The following is a 23,866-nucleotide window of genomic DNA, read 5'->3' on the forward strand; positions in this document are numbered from 1 at the left end:
CACTTTATTGCAGAATTTGTATTTAAGGCTCAAATAAATCTTGCTGGCACTCTGATGCCTCATGTGCATTTTAACCTTCAGGCTAAGGGTGCATTCACACTGAGTAAACGCTAGCTTATTCTGAACGTAAAACACGTTCAGAATAAGCGGCGTCTAAAGCAGCTCCATTCATTTCTATGGGAGCGGGGATACGAGCGCTCCCCATAGAAATGAATGGGCTGCTTCTTTCACTCCGTGCAGTCCCATTGAAGTGAATGGGGAGTGCCGGCGTATACGGTAAGCTCTGCTCATGCCGGAGCGTACACGCCGGCACTCCCCATTCACTTCAATGGGACTGCACGGCGTGAAAGAAGCAGCCCATTCATTTCTATGGGGAGCGCTCGTATCCCCGCGCCCATAGAAATGAATGGAGCTGCTTTAGACGCCGCTTATTCTGAACGTGTTTTACGTTCAGAATAAGCTAGCGTTTACTCAGTGTGAATGCACCCTAAGGCCCCATATACCAAGAAGCAGCCAAAAAGTGCTGCAGCAGAAAGGCATCACTGTTCTTCCTGCAGCACTTTTCAGAGAAAGGGTGCATTCACACTACGGATACGATGACTGATTTTGAACGTTAAAACACGTTCAGAATCAGCGCGTATAAAGCACATCCCATTAATTTCAATGGAAGCCAGCATACGAGCGCTCCCCATTGAAATGAATGGGCTGCTTTTTACTCTACAAGCGCTCCCATTGAAGTGAATGGGAAGCGCCCGCGTGTACAGCTTGCCGTGTGAAGGGGCCTGGCGCTCGGCTCAGTCCGAGCCGTACACGCGAGCGCTTCCCATTCACTTCAATGAGAGCGCTCGTGCAGTAAAAAACAGCCCATTCATTTCAATGGGGAGTGCTCGTATGCCGGCTCCCATTGAAATGAATGGGATGCGCTTTATACGCGCTGATTCTGAACGTGTTTGAACATTCAGAATCAGTCACTGTATCCATAGTGTGAATGCACCCAAAGTCTGCAGAGTTTTCCTCTTTGGACGTTTTACTTCAATTACCGTATTTTTCGGACTATAAGACGCACCTAGGTTTTAGAGGAGGAAAATAGGGAAAAAAAATTTTGAAGCAAAAAATGGTAAAATATTTAATATATGGGAGTTGTAGTTTTGCAACAGCTGCAAGGCCATATTGACAGGTGACCCTGCAGCTGTACGGGGATGTATAGGGCGTTTTTTTTTTGTGGGGCCAGCTGTACTTTTTAGTTATACCATTTTGGGGAATATCTATTGCTTAGATCACCTTGTATTGAAAAAAAACCCGGTGGTTTATGATATATATATATATATATATATATATATATATATATATATATATATATATATATATTTTTTTTTTTTTTTTTTTCTAGGGACAGGAGGTGATTTAGAACTTTTATTTATATTTTTAAAGCTTTTTTTTTTTTTTTTTTTTTACTATTTTATTCCCCCCCGGGGGCTTGGGCCTGCGGTCACTTGATTGCAAGTCCCATAGACGGCAATACAACTGTATTGCCGTCTATGGGACATTCTGTCTATTAGTATTACGGCTGGTCATAGAGACCAGCCGCAATACTAATACAGCAGTGACAGGCCTGGGGGCCTCATTAGGCTCCCGGCTGTCACCCGAACAGGTCGGCTCCTGCGATATTGCCGCGCAGGAGCCGGCCAGCAACTCTACAGGTACAGGGCCGGTGGGGACCGGCCCCGGGGGAGAAGGGGCCACCGATACTGACCCAGCATCCGCTGTACTAGAGAGACGGATGCCGGGGAGGGATAGACGCTGGCACAGGTGCCGGGGCCTGAGACATCGCTGCCCTGCCCTGCATGAAGCCAGCGGCGGGGGGACGGAGGAGCGGAATAGCATCACTCCTCCTGCTGCTGGCTTCATGCAGGGCAGAGGAACGCAGCGATGTCTCAGGCCCCGGCGTCTATCCCTTTCCGGCTTCCGCCTCTCTAGTACAGCGGGTGCCAGGCGCCATATTCGGACTATAAGACGCACCCTTCTTTTCCCCCAAAATTTGGGGGAAAAAAAGTGCGTCTTATAGTCCGAAAAATACGGATCTTTATTGCCAACCTTTCTGTGGGTATAATCGACATGCTGCGATTTCCAAAAACGTAACGATTGAGGAAATTGCAGCATTGCCACTGTGGGTATTTTTCTGCAATGTGTGGATGGAATTTGCTAGAATTCGCAGTATGCGTTTCGAGACTAGATTACCTCTTAGTCGCCATGACTAAGAGGTGATCGAGCCTCGAAATGCGTAGGCGATTCATTTGAATGGGTTTGCAAAGTGTCCACCCGTGATCGCCCATGACTGTTTTGTGGTCTACGCTGCAAAACCGTTTTTTTTAACCGGACACAAAGTCAGACATGCAGGACTTTGTGTCCGGTTAAAAAAAAGGTGTCCATAGTCTAAAGAATAGTGAGACTGGTTGTTTCCAGCACTTTCCAGAGTTTAAAGGGGTTTTCTGGCCCAAACTCATTTTTTTTATACTTATGACCTATCTACAGGGAAGCTCATCAGTATGTGATCTGTGGGGGTCTGACACCCGGACCCCACAGAGTTCAGCTGTTGCAGTGCCGGAAGCTGCTGGTGGATGAGCAGTATATGCCACACTGTTTCTATTCTAGTACTAGGATGGGAACTGCAATTCTCCAGAACCACTGGTGTGCAGAGGACGGGCTGCTGCACAACCGTTCTGCATGTGCTCTCACCAGCAGCTTCTGGCACTCAGAGGATGCTACAATAGATTATCTGTGTGGGGTATCAGCATATCATAGATCACATACTGATGAGCTATCTTGTGGAGAGGTCATCAGTAGGAAAAACCCATTTAAGACTAAGGCCCCATGGGACGTTCTGTAGCAGAAACAAACAAAAAAAAAAAAAATCGCTGTGGGAAAAACTGTGATGACAACACATCGCAGTTCTACCTGCAGCGCTTTAGACTGAAAGTTCGCAGAGGTTTCCTCTGCAGACTTTCTGTTACTATTATACCTATGGGGAAACCGCTGGCGTTTCCATAGGTAAAATTGACATGCTGCGATTTCCAAAACCGCTCCAGTTTTGGAAATCATGTCATGTCCGCACCTCGGTTTTTACCACAAAATGGGCATGGGATTCGCTACAATCCTATCCACTTTGCCCTGACTGTAAAACTCTGTGATTTTTCCTGTGGTGTTTCCACCCCGTGGGGCCCTGGCCTAAGGCTGGAAACCCTATTTAAATCTGACCAAAGGCAACATATTTATGGAGTTTGTATGTTCTTGGCTTGGATTTCCTGGAGGTGCCCTGATATCCCACCACACTCTGATAAATAAATGGGGACAAGAGAGGATCACCTCTGTATAACATGGAGGATTTTATTGAAGCTAAATTGGATCTATTTTCTCCACGTTGGTTATACGAATAAATGTAGGGAGAATATTGGGTTGCTTTAGAAACAGTCACAGCACCGAGGGAAGTCAACAGTATGTGGCATAAATAAGATCCTCATGCTGCCGCTTGTGTTATTTCTGCATTTACACAATGTTCCTTCCTGCACCAGTTCCTTGAAAACATATTTCTTTTAGCTGAAATTCTGGCAGCTTTATCCAGTCCTCCAAGTCTCACAACTTATCATTTCCTCCCAGATATTTATCTACAACCTCCATCCTGTCCAGTTCTCTTATCAGGGATTTCCACGCTCTTCTAGTAAACTTTATAAGCTCAGAACTTCATCTTATTCTAATGTACAGTATGAATGCTAAATTATTGTCACAAATATACAAGGTGTGCTATAAGCTGTCATATTGAGTATCTGCTCTGGACACAAGCACAATAGGATAAAAGAGAAGAGTTTACCTGGTCATTACAAGTGCAGGACACAGATTTGGTGGAGGTTTTTCCTGGTCTAAACAAAAACCGCAATGAAATGCTCGTAAAATATCATACACGGCGGAGAAAAGGAAAAAAAGAGCGATGCTGACTCAATGGAAAAATGCAAGGGTAATTGTTAGCATATGTTTCTGGGTTCTCCCACCAAAGCCAGTATTAGCAGCAGTACCTGGTATTCACTGGTTAAGATTGGGGCCCTCAGCTAAAGTATCAAGGGCACAATATCAATTTTATTTTATTAGAGGAAACACAATTGTGAGATTTTTAAGATTTTTACTTACATATAAATTAAATTACATTTTATATAAATACTAGCTGGTACCCGCGACTTCGTCTGCGGTGATTGTAGCAGTGTGTATATACAGGCGTGGGTAAGGTTTTCGTAGTGTGTATAAGGTATGGGATATGAAATGTAAGTTTATATCTTGTTTTTGCTGTAATTCAGAGAATACGTGAGACTTTTGTGTTGAAGTTACTTTGTATTAGAGCTGCTATATATACGGTGTTGTGAGAAACTTTACATAGTGACTTTGGGACAGAAGTATTTGAAGTTAACCCTTTGCTGCCGATGGCATTTTTTGATTTTCGTTTTTGACTCCCCTCCTTCTAAACCCCATAACTTTTTTATTTCTCCGCTCCCAGAGCCATATGAGGTCTTAATTTTTCCTGGGACAAATTTTTCTTCATGATGCCACCATTATTTATTCTATATAATGTACTGGGAAGCAGGGAAAAAATTCAGAATGGGGTGGATTTGAATAAAAAATGCAATTGTGCGACTTTCTTATGGGCTTTGGTTTTACGGCGTTCACTGTGCAACCCAAATGACATGTCCCCTGTATTCTGTGTTTGGTTACGATTCCGGGGATACCAAATTTACATTTTGACCCCTTAAAAAAAATCCAAAACTGTTGAAAAAAAATTATTTTTTGAAAAGTCGTCATATTCCGACAGCTGTAACTTTTTTATACGTCTGTGTACGGGGACGTATAGGGCGTCTTTTTTTGCGGGACCGGGTGTACTTTGTAGTTCTACCATTTTCGGGAAATGTTATTGCTTTGATCACTTTTTATTCCAATTTTTATCAGAATCAAAACAGTGAAAAAATGGAGGTTTGGCACTTTTGACCATTTTTCCCGCTACGGCGTTTACCGAACAGGAAAAATATTTGTATAGCTTTGTAGAGCGGGCGATTTCGGACGTGGGGATACCTAACATGCATGTGTTTCACAGTTTTTAACTACTTTTATATGTGTTCTAGGGAAAGGGGGGTGATTTGAATTTTTAATCCTTTTTATTTATTTTTTTATATTTTTTTTTTACTTTTTTTAAACTTGTTTTTTTTTTGCATTTATTAGACCGCCTAGGGGTATTGACATGGGTGGGCGGTGTCGCGGATTGTCAGAGGGGTGGAGGTCGGCAAACATGGCTGCTCCAGAGCGTTAAAGAGAGCCTCCTGGAGTATCGGTAAGGTGAGGGGCAAAGTGGTAAAGTATATGTATATGTGATTGTGTGGGGTTAGGGGCTAGGCTGTAGAGGGCCATATGAATTTTGGGGCCTGCTATGGTTCAAAGTGTGTGAGATTGCAGAGATGGTGGTGTGAGTTTGGGTTTTGTGGGGGTCCTGGCACAAACGTATGTGCGCTATTGTGACGAAAAGTAGCCTATTACGCAATCGGGTGTATTAACTATGTTTGTGGAAACTTTCAGCCAAATCGGTCGAGCGGTTTTTCCGTGATTGAGGAACAAACATCCGAACATCCAAACTCACAAACCCACAAACTTTCACATTTATAATATTAATAGGATACTGACTCCTGGTGGGTTAAAGCTTTAGCGGAGCACAAAAAAGAATGTACCGTACTCCATAAATATCTACACTGGCAGTGGGATGGATTTCTCAATGATCTGGTAAGAACAACCTGCAGATTTATTGGGAATGTCAGACTCTCTGCAACTTGCCCTGCACAACTACCAACAGGATAAAGAGAGTCTAACTACGCCCCAGTATATTAACCCAGCACCACAGATAGTTTGGGGGTCACCTTATTTAGGATAAGGCCCCACGTGGCGTCCTGCAGCAAAAAAAGCGCTTTAATTATGATTAAAATTCAATTAAAATTCTGCTCCAATTCCTATAGGGAAACCACCGGCATTTCCGTAGATGTAATGGACATGCTGCGATTAACAAAATGGCGACGGTTTTGGAAGTTGTAATATGTCTGCACTGCGTATTTTCCTGAAATTAGGGAAGAAATTCGCTAGAACCGTGCTGTTTGCACCACGTAGGGCCCCGGCCTTTTAAGTGTATTCCTATTGCCGAGAAATTGCTGAGTTTGTCAATATGCAAAATTCGTTCTTTGGAGTTGCTCTAAAAAAAACGTATTTTCATATTGGCAAAAATGGCAATATCTCAGCAATGAAGGCACCGATTCACAAGGGGAAATGACATTTGATACAGATGATCATAATCTATCTGCGGGGCTTGGTTGATTTGCTAGGTACTTGCGACAGACTCCCTTTAAAAGGGGTTTGTCCACAAACATAACCACGTTTAAATTTGGAGACAATTAAAAAATAAACATGTTTTGCAAATATGAAACATTTGACGTTTTAAATCTTTTCTCTAAGGCTAAGTTCACACGTGAATTACGTGTGGATTAATTTGGTCCGGAAAAAAAAAACAAAAGAAAAAAAAATGCTTCTTAATAACTAGGAAGAGGTTTTTGGACCTTGAGACGTTTTTTTGGAGCAGTTTTTGGTAAAAACCGCTTCAGAAAACGCAAGGCGGTTTTGTCCTCCCAGAAAGTGAATGGTCCGTAAAAAACCGCGATCAAAAACTGCTATGCGGTTTCCGCCCCCATTCACTTCTATTGCCTTCCTGAGGCGGAATCCGCCTCAAGAAAGGTCATGTCGCTTCTTTTTTCTGCTAGCGGTCTCCATAGACCACCATTGTGAGGGGGCGGATTATGACGTGGATTCCGCGCCATAATCCGCCCCCTCTGTGCCCGTGTGAATGGGCCCTAACATTCCTAGTGGTCTTTTGTCTAGATTGGTTGCCAATGGATATGAATATAGGAACTTTCTATGGTCTAGGACTAGCCTAAAACCAGCCTTGACACTACATGTATGAGAAGATAACCAGGCCACAATAAGGAAATTAAGGCTGGATTTTTGACAAGTGCCAGGTCATACGTTACTGAAAGGAGTAACAGCTTAACAAAAAAATTAACGTTTATTGATGAATTATAAAATAAGAAACTCCAAATGGTCATGACAAAACAAAAAACAAACAAGTAATGGGGTTAACAAGGCTCCGTGTTCACTCACTGTTGATATAAGAACACTGGTGGAAGATAGACGCTAATGGAGCCCCAAGTGGGTGAGGCATTACAAGTATGAGTATTCCATGTCCTCCCCTAATGGGTGATAGCCAATATCAAGTATATATATATATATATATATATATATATATATATATATATATATATATAGTGTAAGTTGTCTCAATATCCTTCTCCTCGACACATTTCACCACTGAGGTTCATCAGGAGGAGACTCAAAGTACAAACTGGGGGTGTCCACCTGGGTTCGGAATACCTGGCAGTAAGGCCCAGAATGATGTGGAATCCCCCAGTGGACTATATGGACATAAGGGTGTATCCTATTAGTCTGGCTTCTGGACGCATGATGTGTCAGTGTCTTAATACTTATTAGCTGGGGTGGCTGAGTTGGTATACCTGAATCAGTATGTTAAACTCCAGTATGAGAGGAGCCAGTCCTCCAACAAGTTGGAGGATAGGCCCAAACAGCAGATTTCAGGGCTGTAAGGGTATCTAAGACTGCCCCCCCTGAAGGTGGGCACTGGTACTTCATATCAGCAGCAAGTCTGGCAAGGTTGCAGCTTTTTATAAAGGTCGGACCGGCTTAGAAAGTTCCATTAATACTCTGAAAGATTTTTAATTACTTAGATTATACAATAGCAAACAAGGCTCAAAATCTAAATTCTCCATTAGTTTGTCTGGAGTGTGGTAGGAAATCTACAAGAACGTACAAGTTCCTAGTAGATGTTGTCCTTCACTAGATTGGAACCTGGGACTCTATCACTGCAAAGCACCAGTGCTAGCCAGTGAGCCACCATGCTGGCCACGCTACTACAGGGCAGAGTCTCCTATTCTGGATGATGCCAAATTGTGCTTAATGGTATGATTCAACTTCAACATACTTTTCCATCTCTGTGGCTGCTATGGTGCCTAAAAGGGAACTCATATGATAGGATCCTATTTTCATTCATAGGGGACTGTGAACCTATATCGGCTCTCCTTCCCCATAGGCACAGCAACATTAGTAAATCAGAATAGTTCTGGCTGTGGCCTGATCATTTTTATTATTTTATTATTCATTTCCAAATATGAACTCGGAATTTGCCTTACATGTCTAGATTTTAAGTTATACATGTAAAGCCTATTAAGTTACACTGTAATATTATTGCATTATATATTGGAAAGATTCCAATGGACATACCCAGACCTGTCCGGCACCAAAGCTTCACACTTTTGTCATTGACACACCAAGTTAGCTTCATACTATGCAATGAAAAGCGAAGTCTGTTTCTGTACTGATGTAAATGGTCTTAAGATGGAGTTAGATGGTACACATATTCCTGATGAATGGAGGCTAACTGGAAATGATCAGATACTCAGAACATAAATGGAATATTTGTGCTGACCTGAAAGTGGTATCACTGCTGCTTGGCCTACAGATCTAATCTAATCCTCTCCCATGTAGTTTTGTTTGTAAACGCATGTATCTAATCCTCTGGCGTGTGGTACTGTCTGAAGACGTGCGTATCCAATCCTCCGACGTGTGGTACTGTGTGAAGAGGTACGTATCTAATTCTCCCCAGGGTGGTACTCTGTGCAGTGGCATGTATCTAATCCTCCAGTGTGTGGTATTGTGTGAAGACACGCGTATCTACTCCTCTGGCATGTTGTACTGTGTGTAGATGTGCATATCTAATCCTTCCCCGTGTAGTACTGTGTGTAGACGCAACTATCTAATCCTCGTTGGTGTGGTAGTGTGTGCAGATGCACATATCTAATCTTCCCCCGTGTGGTATTGTGTGAAGAGGCGCTTATCTAATCCTCTGGCAAGTGAAACTGTGTGCAGACGCGCATATCTAATCTTACAGCATGTGGTACTGTGAAGAGGTGCGTATCTAATCCTCCCCCGTGTAGTACTTTGTCCAGACACACGTATCTAATCCTTCAGCGTGTGGAACTGTGTGCAGACGCACATATCTAATCCTCGGTCGTGTGGTACTGTGTGCAGACGCACGTATCTAATCCTCCCCTGTGTGGTATTGTGTGAAGATGCGCGTATCTAATCCTCCGGCATGTGGAACTGTGTGCAGACGTGCGTATCTAATCCTACGGCATGTGGTACTGTGTGCAGACGTGCGTATCTAATCCTCTGGTGTGTGGAACCATGTGCAGATGCGCATATCCAATCCTCTGGCGTGTGGTACTATGTGCAGACGCGTGTATCTAAACCTACGGCATGTGGAACTGTGTGCAGACGTGTGCACGTATCTAATCCTTAAGTGTGTGGGACTGTGTGCAAACGCGTGTATATAATCCTCTGGCATGTGATACAGTGTGCTGTTTGTGTATCTAATCCTCTGATGTGTGTATCTCAGTTTGTATATCAGTGTTTTATTGTGCATGTGGAGTGACCGTGTGTATTGCAGTTGGAATATGAGTGAAAGACTTGCAGGTTTGTATTGGCTAAGGGGGGGGGGGGGGGAATTGTGTTGGGAATGCTGTATCTCAGCAACGGTACGTCTGAGCGAGTTGGAGTCTCATCTTAAACCTTCCTGGATACATGAAGTATCTCTGTACCAAATTTGGTGAAGATCGGTCCAGTCGTTTGGTTGCGCATAGAGAGCAGAAAGACAGACAGAAACTCATTTTTATAATATAGAGATATACAGGACTAGCTCTTTGACCCATTTCAGATTTCTTACCTTGAAAGTTGGGGTTCAGGAGCTCCCGTCGGTTAGGACAAAGCAAAGCATTCCCATAGATGAGGTCCAAGGCACAAAGTAGAAGATGGTATGAATTCACCAGATCATCACTTATCATTGGAAAGTTCCCTACAGACACATAAAGTATATTATTTTTTTTATTTTATGCTTACTTGTATAGCGCCATTATGTACCGCATATACTGACATTGTCACTCACTGTCCCATATAGGGCTCACAATCTATATACCCTATCAGTATGTCCTTTGGAGTGTGGGAGGAAACCGGAGTACCCAGAGGAAACCCACGCAAATACGGGGAGAACATACAAACTCCTTGCAGATGTTGGCCTTGGCAAGATTCAAGCCCAGAACTCCAGCGCTGCAAATCTACAGTGCTAACCACCGAGCCACCATGCTGCCAAATATAGTGATTGAATCCAAGGAATAGTTTGATATGAATTTTCTTAAAGGAACCTGTCACATGGAAAATGCACTTCAATCTGTAGGCACCATGATATACAACATGTGGGAAAATATTCAGAATAACATCTTATATATCTACTGAACTCTGAGCTCTGTCCATGTTAAGAAATCATGGATTTGTGCCAATAGCCCCTTCTCCATGACAGTATATACAGAGATACTTGTCAGTCACTGGTAGGATCACTGCCTTGACTTCTTAGCATAGAAAGGATAGGGCTTCAGTGACTAAATGACAAGTTATACTTCTATCCTTTCCCACGAAAACTACGGTATATATTGATTTGCTAAACTCCAACATTTCCATAACATGATGCCTGCAGCTGGAAGAGCATTTTCCCTTTAATACCATCTTATTTTGGCAGAGACCTTTAAACATTCTCATAGGGGTTCACACACACAGCTGCCCGCCTGTGAAATATTAGCAATATGCCAGGAAACCACAAGCAAAGAAAGGAAATCAGATGTCAACAATGAAATAAGTCCAGGTTGTGGAGTTGTGAGCAGTACCAGAGGACATGACACAAAGATTTATGACTTGTGCCATGTAAGGTTTTCATTCTCATACAGCTCAGCATTGTGCAAACATTTAACGCCACATGTAATAAAAAAGTTACTGACAGTTTTACAACATTTAGGACAAGTTCACACAGGAGAAGTTGACGCTGATTTTGATTAGGATTCCACCTCACAAACAGCACCAAGTTCCTTGAAGAAATAGCCATCTTGTAGTGGATTCTGCGGATGTGCGAGCCTTTCCGCTGATTGTACGAATCCCATTCAGCTGGTGAAATCAGAACATTTTCGCTCTGCATTTTTCAGGCAGAAGCTGGGCAGAACCTATTATATAGTGTATGGGTTTCCATGTGTAACCACTTTTTAAGTAGATTCGGTTTCCATTTTTCACTTCCCCAAGTGGACCCAAAAAACAGAAACCAAAGTGCAGGTGTGAACCTAGAGTAAGTTAGGTTGGCTTAGCACTGTGCTTTTTTTTAACTGAAGAACTATAAGCAGTTGTAAATCGCAGTTATGAGTAGTGCATGTTACTACGCATTTTACTTGGTGGTAACACATTAAGGGGGCATTCACACAGAGTAATGTGTTACCACCAATGGTGAGGCAGACCGCTCAAACAACGATTACACATGGAGGCTAGTGAACCCCATGGGGTCTTTCGTTTTTAAACTGAAATCGTCAGAGTAAAAAGTCTGTACATCTGTGCCAGAGTCTCCACTGTGAATGCAGCCTTACTTTAACATTAAAGCACTAACAGCTGCTTGGGGACCCCCCGAATGTAATACCGAATGCATTAAAAAGCGGTTAGCTATGAAAGCACACGGACCCCACAGACTATAACGGGGTCCGTGTTTTTCCCGCTCGGTGTACGCACGAATGATACTTGCTGAATAGAATAGAATACCGAATGCAGATGTGAACCAGGCCTAGGTCAAAAACAGATGAATTTCAGCTTCATATCATTATGGGCTCTGTGGTTTTCCTGTTACCATACAGCCTGTAATGATATCTAGAGGAAATTCACCTGTCTTTCACTTAGCCTAAATGCAGAAAGTCACGAATAGCAAATGGATATCAATGTGCTGTGTCCATGACCTCCACAGACGCCTAGATTTCATGAATGAGACCAGGCCGCAAAAGGCTCCGCTACAGCCCTCTACACATGATAATGGACATTTGTGTTTGTTGGGTCATAAGTATATATGGAGTCAGTGTTCTAGCAGGCACATGGCCTAACGCATGGGAGTGTGTGCACAGGGCATACACAAGAGAAATCACTGCTCCCTGGGGATGGGATGTGGATAAAGTTGCAACCCAGGTACACCGTCTGTCACCATCCTCAGGCTAAGTTCACACGGAAATTCCTCTTCATGTTCCACCACTGCATTCAGCCACTGATGCGGGGCATTGGCATTCTGTTGTGGCTTTCCTCTGCTGCATAGGCTCAGATGAATGGGCCTAATCAGAAAAGACTTCCAAGCCACGGAATCTGCAGCAAGGACGCTGATTTTTTTCCATGTTCTGCTGCGAACTCTGCCTCTCATTAAAATAAATCAGAGTCTAAATTCAGGGGCGGAATCCACCACCAAATCAGTGATGGATCTCTATGTGTGAACGTACTCTAACTGCACAACCAGTAATTAAAATCTGTTAGCATAGAGGTGAAATGCATTGTTAAATGTGAAATATATGAAAGGGGTTATCCGATTTTTTTACATTGATGGCCCACCCTCACGGATCACCGGTATTGAGAAATTGCGGTTTGCAGTATTGTTCAAATAAATGTGAGCTGAGCTGCTCACTCGCTGTACAAACTGTAGCGGAGAGTGTAAGTATTGCAGCGCTGCCGCACAGATTTCAATGGGACATCACTGACTACCTACACTCGATGCTAAAGTTTGTACGCCGAGTGAGCAGCGCGGCTCATGGTATGTAAAGAATACACCGTGGTATTAAAAAAGTGGTTATCCCGGGCAACCTCTTTAATCCACGCCTGGCTTTGGCTCTAAATATAAAAACTTCAGCAAAATCTGCAACAACAACAAAAAAAAAAAGCAGCACTTGCGCAACATTAGGCCTCAGCCTACAGAAGCACCAGCATCAGTCATGGTGATAAATCTGGCATCTATACGTCTATAGCAAATGGCCATAGCTGAGAATTCACTATACCATATGCCCAGGCAGTAATTTCAAGCATCATAGAAAACCTGCATTATTGTGCACAGACTTCTGTAAATCCCTATTCACATGCAGTGTCCTGTACTTTAGTTTTCACTTGCACAGACAAGCTCAGGTCATTCTGTGATTTCCATTGTATCCTTATCCTATACACCTACATAGAGAGGGCACATCCACCCTGCATTTCCCCAAGCAGCCAGAAAACATAACATACCTACCAGATCCAGGGACCGGTCCGCAGACAGCTGGAGTCCCAAGTCTGAAGCAGCTGTCACAGCGACTGAGAGGGAATCTGAAGCTTTCAGAAACACTGGATTGTCTGACAAGGAAATTGTCCCTCATTGGCCCTGAGCTGAAGGGAGTATTATACAGACAAGCCCTAACTTGCCCTGTGTATGTCTGGTTGCCAGGGCATGACTACCAGGGATGCTGAATTGCTGGGGGTAATAGAGAAGCCCATTGGATTGGCAATGAGAACAAGTGAGGAGCTGATTAACCCCTTCCACACCACAGGTAATTTCCTAGCCTTTGTACTGTATGATTGTTAGCCCACTGTCTATGCGCTCATGCTATCACATATTATATAAATCATACCTATTACTGACAGGTCACCTTACTGACATGAATGTATGTTATTGTAGGATACAAAGAAAGAAACTAACCAAGGCTCAGTTCACACCTGCGCTCTGACTCCGCTCGGGGATTCTATTCCCCATTCCGCTTTAAAAACTCATAGAGAACTTTTCTCCCCGTGCAGGACTTTCCTCTCCTCATTCTTCTGCCCTTTCTAGCGGAACCCTGGTGGACCCCAATATATTCTATGAGGGGGGGGGGTCGACAGGTTTCTGAGGGTAACGGCTTTTTTAAGTGAATTAGGAAACTCGAACTTAGGTGTGAACCTAGCGTCACTATCTTCTACCTGGAAAGCAATTTTCCCATGAATATAATGCCAGAACAACAGTGTAGACTGACATATCTGAAGTAAAAAGAGATCAGGAAAACCACGATTTATGAGACTTATGACAATTGGCATTTTCAAACATTCTCCATGTGTCTGTGCAGCGGCAGTGAAGTACAGAACATCTTGCTGCTAGAATAGAATTTAGGCATAACTTACATCAGAAATCTTGAATAAGGTGTTAGAGTCAAATCCTCCATCTTTGTATTTTGTCAGTCATCTTGTAACCTTTCACACATAAACTGTGTAAGTAAGTCGCAGCTGGCTATTTGTATATCTTATCTTCATGGTATATGGAGGTCACTGAGACTCATTTAGCACCAACATGACATCTTATCTCTGTTTCCATGATATATGCATATAGACATAGTGTGAGCTGCTAGTTCACACATAAGTGTTTTTGAAGCTTTCTTTGTTTAAGGACAAAGTCCATTAAGCTGTAATGATATGCAAAATACATAAGGTCTCAGCCAATAGTCATGTGCCAGGTTTACCTTATAACCAATTATTTTATGCCAACTATGTTAGAATAGTCCAACCTGCTCTTGTCTGTATTGTATTTAAACCACCTTTGTGCACCATTAAATTAGAACTCACTTGATACACCATCAGTTGTGTGTGTGTGTGGCTTCTCCAGACCTGAAAATGGGCGTAATTACTTCAGGCCTGATATTTAATTTGGAACTCAGCAACATACTCTATCATGGGGACCCCTTAATGTCCCTAACAGAACCTGGCGCCCAACGTGGGGCATCGATAATCGTTTAATGTGCAGCCGATAGTGTACTGATCCACTCACCAACCGATTTGGAGACGGGCCCGGAGGACCTCAGATGAATAAAACGGCGCTGTAACGGTAAGTCCTTTTCTTGCCAAATAACTAATCTGGGTTCCTACGTGTCCCGGATCCTGTGTGTCGGTGAGTGAAGATTAGTGCTGCATATGTTATAACAATCGATGCCATATTATATAGTGTGCAAGAACCTGAATAGTATGTTGTCTGTAGTGGGGTGGGAATGTTATACCTCATTCTTTGTCTACTGTCCATGCTGTCATTTGGTTGTTACATCTGTTATAGAGTGTAAAAAGCGGTGCAGGAGAGAGAGTTATTCTTCATCCTTAATCCCTAGAGTTGCGAGAGTGGAAGTACTGAGTGATTGAAAAGTCCTTGTTTTGGACACTAAGGACTGAGTAGAATCTGAGTAAGTACATGCAATGATTCAGGGGTGTTCGATAGAGGGACACAGACAAAGTGGAGTCTGTGGAAACCAAATGAGGGTTTTGCCCTGAGCACTACGCCAGAACATGCACATTAGAGATTAGTTCAATGAAAACAGAGTGACTGTTTGGGAGGTCCCACTAGGTGAGTCAAAAGTGACCCTCTATTGTCTTAATTGCCCTAGAGGAGTGGGATGCTCACGGCTGACTGGCCATCAGCTATTATGGGGGAGGGACCCTCTGAGGTAGGGTATACCCCCATATGAACTAATAGGAATGGGAGAGAGAGAAGATGCCGCTCAAGAAAAAAAAAAAAAAAAAAAAAAAGAGCAGGAGTTACCAATGGAGAATAGGCAGGACAGATACAGGGATAGAGGGTAACCAGGAAGTGTTTTAATTGTGGAAACCAGGGACACTTGGCTAGAGATTGCTGGTGTCCTAAGCGAAGGACAAAGGCTTTGAGTGTAAGGAAATGTATAGTGAGCATCCATTGACAGTCCAGCTAAAGGGTTAATGTGCTCGGCACATAGCATTGTGTTGTTAGTTTGTTGGTTAGTGGAAAGTGGAAACATGATATGTTTTGTGGTGAGGATACTGCAGGTTAAGTGTAGGTATGTGTATACACATATGTGTGTATATAGGCTTGGGGGTGGACATTAAGTTATTTCTAGAATGTCTATAGTGTCCTTTTATTAAGGAAAGGTTTCCCATTTTGAGAATGCTCCTCTCATGGTAATGTTTTTAAAATTGGATAAATGGCATAAATATGAGATCAACATTATTATGTTTATTTTATAGTAATATGCAAATTGGTAAGAAGATGAAGGCAACTATTTACATGTTTTGGTTTGTTTTCTCCTCAATATTTAGCTGTGCGGGAATTATAACTAACTCTGTGCCTATTTGTAGGAATAAGCCGTCCCGAGACGATAAGTGATATCACGGTACAAAATATATGAAAATTTTTATTTTAGTTCAGACAAGTTCTTTTTGATTTAATTGACATTTGTTTTGTTTTGTCTGGAGCTCCAGTGTGACGTTGCATGTTTGTATGGAAGGTTCAGAAATGTGAATGGGCCCATATATGTGTGTCAGTAATATGTACATGTTACATGTGTCTGCTATGTGTACATGTTCTGTTTGTCCATGTCTGTATTGTTACATTTTCAGTCTCCACAGCAAGCAGATATTGAATGCTGATAACCACAGAGGGTGGTGACAAGTAGATATGAAAGGGAGGCATAAAAGTTCTTTCCATTGTTGAATACATATATGTGTGTTCTGGTGTAAATGAGATGTACTTGATATACCATGTACATGTATTATGTACTCAGTGTGTATTGGTGCTTACAGTATGTGTATCAAATATATCACATGGGCTTTACACTTGTAACATAAATATTTGTTTTGGGTTTATACTATAATTCCAAGAATGTTAACAATCGGGATTTATTGTGTGAAAAAGTTATTCAGATGTTCCTTCTGATATGGGATTAGGCCCCATAGGGGTAGGCAATACATGTGAACTATCTTGCCACAAGGGGCACAGAACGCCCCTAATATGTACACGCAGGTAAAGATAAATTGCAGTTCTACAAAGTTAAAGTGGTGTTTCTGGGTCATTGTTTGCTACAAGGTGCTACATAGCTGACTAAGTAGATCAGAAGTCACTCACATATCTGCTCTGTAATTTAAGGCTTCCGCCTTCTCTGCTGATATATGTTGAGTATTTACTTACCTCAATGAATTTCTGGAGTGTTTAGAAGTTTTAGAGAACTGAATTTACTTGGGATTGTATAAATAAGTCTGCTGGGATATGTAGTACTACAGCTATGACAAGTGTGGGGAGAGTCAGCGCAGCTGCTTCCATGATAAGACACGGTTGACAAAGGGGTAATAAATCTTTCATTGGAAACAAAGATGACAATGGCTGGATATCTCAGGCTGCAGTGTGTCTTATCTATGTCTTCTAAATGTAAGCTTTGCATTCTGTGCTGCACTACAAGTCCCTTCTAACCTGTTAACAATAGTTTCAGGGGAGGAGTAAGGAGAGTCAGATAACTTAAAATTAATTTTACTTTTGCTGATTTGGTTAATAAATGATGAATCTATTGTTAACTCTGATAAGAGTTATTTTATTTTAGATGATTCTCGATTTGGGAATGATGGTGGATTCTGCACCAGATATGTCATGGTCACTGAATGTGAGGTAAACCAAGGGTAAAACCAAGCACAAAGTAGAACCATTATGGAACTGTATGGGTCTCAGCTCATAGAGCTGAACTAGAAGCCATCACTGAGACAGGGTACAATGTCTGAGGGTAGGTGTTTGATATAGTGGGACTATGGTCCAATCTGGAGAGCGAGAGCTTTCTGTGGGGTTAATGTTAAGCCTAAAAGGATTTCCATGCTGTTCAGGTAGTGATGCTGCTGCCCCCACATAGGTGGGTATAGTCAAAAGTCAGGACACACATCAAGGCTGATATGAAAGAAAGTAGAGGTAACTTGTGGGCAGACACTGCCACTAACCCAGCTGCAGAGGCCTAGGGGATATGCTTTACTGATAATTGGTCATTATACTCGACCCAAACCCCCCTTTTAGCTCTCTTTTCAGGTTTTACAACACTGAGGCACCAAAAATGGTCCAGGACTACAGTAAAAGAGGATGTACAAGTCCTGATCTCCGGTGGTAAGAGAATATATTTACTGAGTGCATTGTCCCCACTGATGGCATAAAGCAGTGTTTAGAAGTAGCCTTGTGTGACCTGGTAAGCAGAGGATGGGCGGCTGCAGGATTTAACATCACTACAGACACTGCATGGCATGTGTTAAATGCAAAGTAGGCAAAAAAGTGAAAAGTTTCTCAGAGCCAGGCCCAGAGCCCTTGTACCTGTTCCAGAGATTGCAGGTTAACTATATGCAGTTACTAAAGGTGAGACGGTATAAGTACGTGCTTGTGTGTATAGTTATCTATCTTCAGAAAAGTCTGAGGCATATCTGGTGAAGAAAGCCATCACAAACGGGGCTGCAGATAGACGGCTACTGAAGATGTAGTGTGTCACTTGTATTGGTATTTTCTGTAAGGTACCCTCCTAAGAGAAGAATTGGCTTTAACCCATGTCAAACTTTCTTTGGGGGTTGTATTCTTGGCAACTCCTACAGATGTGGTATGGTGTACTGACTGACTATGTGATGTATTGGCAAAAACATTTGACTAATGTATGGCTTTGAGTTTTCTCTCCTTCTCAGATTTTAAGTTAGTGGGCGGGACCTATTCATTTGAGCCAAGAGATTGATGGTGATGAAGAGACACGTGAGAAAAACCTTGGAGCCAAGATTTGATGGTCCTTCCAAATGCTGCTGATAACCAGTCCTTCTGTGATATTTGAAGGAGAGCCTAATTGTATCCATGCTTCATATTGCAAGAAAGTATCTACACACAAAGCGATGAAGATTCTCCTGATAATGCTGTTACAGATGGTCCTGACGATAAGCCTGCATAGAACATTTAACAATGAAGTGGGACAATACGTTTCTTAAACATCATATGATTTTGATCGAAGATCTCAATGTGTCAGATTGTAGGATATGTCCTCATAACCCCATATTAGCCTAAGTCATGTCATATATAGCTGTTTCTTTGACGCAACAGGAAATGTTTGAAGTATATAGTTAAGAAGATACCACCTCATATTTTAGGAATGATACATAGTATAAACAAGTAAATATCAGCAAGTTGTAGTAAAAATCTTATCTTCATTTTGTTTGTTTAATACAAAACATATACAAAAGGATGAGCAGACCAAGATATAAAAGGCCAGAACTATGATTGAGATTAGGTTAGAATACAGGAACATATGAGGGGAATCTGGTAAAGTCCGGCAGTAGACATTAGGTCACTGAAGTACCTAAATATGAATTCCTGTATTCAGCCATCTCAAAATGGGGGAATGTTAGAGTCAAATCCTCCATCTTTGTATTTTGTCAGTCATCTTGTAACCTTTCACACATAAACTGTGTAAGTAAGTCGCAGCTGGCTATTTGTATATCTTATCTTCATGGTATATGGAGGTCACTGAGACTCATTTAGCACCAACATGACATCTTATCTCTGTTTCCATGATATATGCATATAGACATAGTGTGAGCTGCTAGTTCACACATAAGTGTTTTTGAAGCTTTCTTTGTTTAAGGACAAAGTCCATTAAGCTGTAATGATATGCAAAATACATAAGGTCTCAGCCAATAGTCATGTGCCAGGTTTACCTTATAACCAATTATTTTATGCCAACTATGTTAGAATAGTCCAACCTGCTCTTGTCTGTATTGTATTTAAACCACCTTTGTGCACCATTAAATTAGAACTCACTTGATACACCATCAGTTGTGTGTGTGTGTGGCTTCTCCAGACCTGAAAATGGGCGTAATTACTTCAGGCCTGATATTTAATTTGGAACTCAGCAACATACTCTATCATGGGGACCCCTTAATGTCCCTAACAAAGGCTAGGGCTACACAGCAACTTTGACTGCGACTCATGGCATTGTAGTCACATTGCAACTACAAACATTGCTCGACTTTTTTTCAACTAGAGGTTGAAGTTGCAGCACACTAGACGTTGCAGTACACCTCCATTGGTGTAATATTAGCCAAGGAGCTGCAGACCAGCCTGGTTATCTTTGGTTGTGTAATGCGAGTAGGCACTAGAGATGAGCGAGTAGTATTCCATCGAATACCTCCCCTGCATTCATATTGGTGTAAAAAAAAGCGCCAGGGAAGGTGGGAGGGGAATGGAATTTTTACTGCGTTTACCACGTGGTATTCGACCAATTACACCAATACCTATGCAGTGGAGGTATTCGATCCAATACTACTCGCTCATCTCTCGTAGGCACCAAAGATGCCATGCAGCCTCGCCCCAGCATGAATTCTGAATTCAGTGCACTGTCTGCTTCCTAGTGGTATATAATAGCGGCTATACCACAGTTCTCAGAGGACATGAAAGCTCCTTCTTAAAGAAGCTGCTTTCTTCCAAAAACACCACATCAGTCCACAGGCATTTCACTTCACACTTCAATGGAGCTAAACCTTGCTCTGAAGGACAACAATCCAAGAGAACATGCCAACACTGCTCTTCAAAAAAAACTCTCCAGCGACGGCCTCTTCTTTATCTGGAACGCGGCCACAAGAAAATGACCGCAAGCATGGCAGAGCTGACTGCACATGCGTCCCATTACCGCCTATCGATGACGTCTATGGACGAGTTGTATCAGGAGGGGAGGGGGGCGTTCCCCACCGCTATCCCAGTACAGCGCAATAGATGCTACTGTGAGGAAGGGCGTTCCGGACTGACTGTCAGAAACGCCCTTCTGACAGTGAAGAGCTATGGTACCAGCACCAATAGCTCTTCACCCAGGGCACAGAACGGGAAAGCCGATAGTGTTCTGAATTTAGTGCATTGTCAGCTTTCTAGTGGTATATAAAACCGCATGTGCCCCAGGAGGTGAAAGGTCCTCTTTAAGACAGATCTGTCAAATCACTGTTTCCAACGGAGCCCAACAGTTCCAAACGGGAATAATGGTATCTACTGAGTCTTCATCTCCTTGTTTAGTATACGACACAATATGAAGACTTTCACATGGCACTATTCCCTGCATCATTTACATCTATACAAAGGAAAAGAATAGTGGAAAGATTGGAACCCCTTTTAAGGTTTTGTCCTGCTCATAATTTTGGCTTACAAATACTAATGCAAAATACCACCCTGTTTCCCCGAAAATAAGACATCCCCAGAAAATAAGACCCAATGCAATTTTTTTTTTTCAAGCTTCAAAATATAAGGCCTCCCCTGCAAATAAGACCTAGTGGCAGTCATTGCTTCAGCTCCCCCCATGCCATACATTAGCAGATCATTTAGATAGGTCTTAACCTGTGTGGGAGACATCTGCTGCTGTCCCCGAAGACCACTGTGCCTGGGTGACCTGGAAGAAGCCTCTAGCCTATCCCAGCAGTGGTCTGCACATGTGAGCGGGGAGACACCACTCCTGCTGCCGCATCTGATGTCCCTACATGTACACGCTGCTATGGCAAACTTTAATCCAAACTGGTTAGCATATAGAGGGGTGGGCAGGGGGCAGAAGATGTCAGTGTGTTTCAGCAACTATAGTGGTTAGCGCCCCCTGGTGACCGGAAACAGCAATAGCTGATATACACTTGATGTGTGATTGACAGCAGCAATCTGTGAGAGATCCTGACAGTTTTTCTTTTCTTTTTTATGTAGATTGTGAACCCCATATAGGGATCACAATGTACATTTATTTTCCTATAAGTATGTCTTTGTAGTATGGGAGGAAATCCACGCAAAGATGGGGAGAATATACAAACTCCTTGCAGATGTTGTTCCTGGCGGAACTTGAACCCAGGACTCCAGCACTGCAAGGCTGCAGCGCTAACCATTGAGCCACCATGTTGCCCAGATCCTGACAGTTTTGATGACAAGTTCCAGATCCTTTTGTTAGGATATGAATGTGAATATGAATGTGATACGAATGTGAATTCTTGTTCATAGAAAAATAAGACATCCCCTGAAAATAAGACCTAAAGATTAATATAAGACACTTATTTTCAGGGAAACATGGTAGCTATGTGAAACAGTTTAAGGCTAAGGCACCAAGCAGCAGGCCAAAGCCAAAAGACCGTGATGGAAACGCATTGTGTTTTTTATCGGCTTTACACAGAAAGTCTGCAGGGCTTTTCTCTGCAGACTTTCTGTCCCAATTATAGCTATATGGAAACCGCTGGCATTTCAATAGAATAATTGACATGCTGCAATTTACAAAAGCACAATTTTTGAAATCGCAGCATTAGCTAGAATCCCATCCACTTTGCAGGTACTATACAACTGTGGCGTTTCTGCCGCGGCCAAATCGCCAGGTTTATGCTACATGGGGCCCCGGCCTAATGGTTTTCTATGACTCAGAGCTGTGACTGCCTCGTGTACTGTCTCTGTATTACAGTGTCTGTATTACGCCTCTGCATCCCAACCCCCCTTAGAACTGCTGACCCAAACTTAGCACAGTATGACCTGCTGTTGGGCTAGAATGCAGAGCCATAAGAACAGGGCTGGTTGTTTAGGACCCAAATCATAAATCACAATTAATTGACCATTTGACCTTGATTACAATTAATGAACAATTATATTACAACACCTAAAATAAATGTTTTTACGTGCCGCTGAATTTTGGTTTCGCTTATTCACATATCAATAATCCTGACTAGATATTGTACCAGTTAGCGACATATCCAACGGCAAGGTGAGGCATGGAGACAAAATAATTGAAATTATCAAAGTGACAACATTCAACTTAGCCGTATAGATTTTTGTTATTTTTCAATGAATTGCCCAATCCTTTGTAATCGTGTCACTCGGATATGGAGACAATAAGTTCATCTGTGACGGCCTTTATACAGAAGTCTCTACAGAAAGCACTTTCTTGCTTTAAGGGAGAAACATATGACATGTTTACCTTTAGCATTGATGAACAATACCCAGCAGAAGTGAAACACTTCAGATACCGTGCAAGGCTGACGCCTGAAATTAGAGAAAAGAAATGAGGACTTGAAAAGAACAGTAAAGACAAAGTTCTTACAGCTTCACAAACTTGTGTGTGCAAACAACCTCAGAACAACTGTGTTGCTATTACCTTCCTAGTCCATATGATTGTCCATCTAACATAGGTAGTGATAAAAGTAAGAAAAACAAATCTCCAGGTTTTACCTTTGTTTGCGGCCTCTATGCTGTCGGGGCTGCTCTTCTTGTGGATTTTTGAAGATCTTTTGGAAGATGGGATCATACTTTTTGAAGAGTACGGCAGTGACCGTAAAATTACGTTCAAGCTTCTTAGTTCTCTCTCGGAATTCTGCGGGTAAATTCGCCATGTCCTCCCATTTCTTCATCTTATTGAAAAACTCAATCAAGCTTCAAACAGGGAAATAAAAAAGGATAATATGTAAAAAGGATATAGTGTAAGGTAGACCAGAATCTGACTTTCTATTAAAAGGAATTATTCCTATTCCTATTATTAGGAAAATGACCTATTAATAGTATGACAGAGAAACGTGGCCAGCTCACACAACTGTGACTACATGGGCCGATTAGTGCCCAAAACGATAGACCTAAAACTTGAACATGGCCAGATGAAAATCTGTATAGAAATGAGTGATTGTTATTCTGATCATTCGATTCTCCTTTCCTTTCCATATTGTCAGCAACACAAGGCCTATTTACATGGGGAGATTGTAGCCGCTGCTGGCGGTCAGCTGATCAGGGGCCTTTTATCCAAAAGAATTAACTGTCCCAACACCCCAACTGATCATGGGGGTGCTGGTTGTGGCCTCTGCACCTACTCAAACTGAAGATCTATCCTAGAGACAGGTCATCAATATTCCATTTCAGAGGTTATCCCATGATTTCAGATTAGATTCCCACATCCTTCCCATTTGTCCAGTATTGGTGGTCACATACTCTCAGTAGTTCACTCCCACTGCGCTCTTTTTGGCAAGCAGTGGAGCGATTCTTGTTATTGTGCAAACC

At 42.3% G+C, this 23,866-nt stretch overlaps 1 protein-coding gene across 1 annotated transcript in view; it reads right to left on the bottom strand.

Annotated features, from left to right (window-relative positions):
- RBL2 (RB transcriptional corepressor like 2) overlaps positions 1-23,866 on the bottom strand; it is a 73,469-nt gene that overhangs the window by 43,914 nt on the left and 5,689 nt on the right. The window contains exons 3-5 of the mRNA XM_075281775.1: positions 23,051-23,251; positions 22,800-22,864; positions 9,923-10,051 (exon numbers count right to left, since the gene is read on the bottom strand). Of these exons, the coding sequence (XP_075137876.1) occupies positions 9,923-10,051; positions 22,800-22,864; positions 23,051-23,251 (395 nt within the window). The remainder of the gene's footprint in view (positions 1-9,922; positions 10,052-22,799; positions 22,865-23,050; positions 23,252-23,866) is intronic.

Source organism: Leptodactylus fuscus, chromosome 7 (assembly GCF_031893055.1).
Source record: "Leptodactylus fuscus isolate aLepFus1 chromosome 7, aLepFus1.hap2, whole genome shotgun sequence".
Lineage (NCBI taxonomy): Eukaryota > Metazoa > Chordata > Amphibia > Anura > Leptodactylidae > Leptodactylus > Leptodactylus fuscus.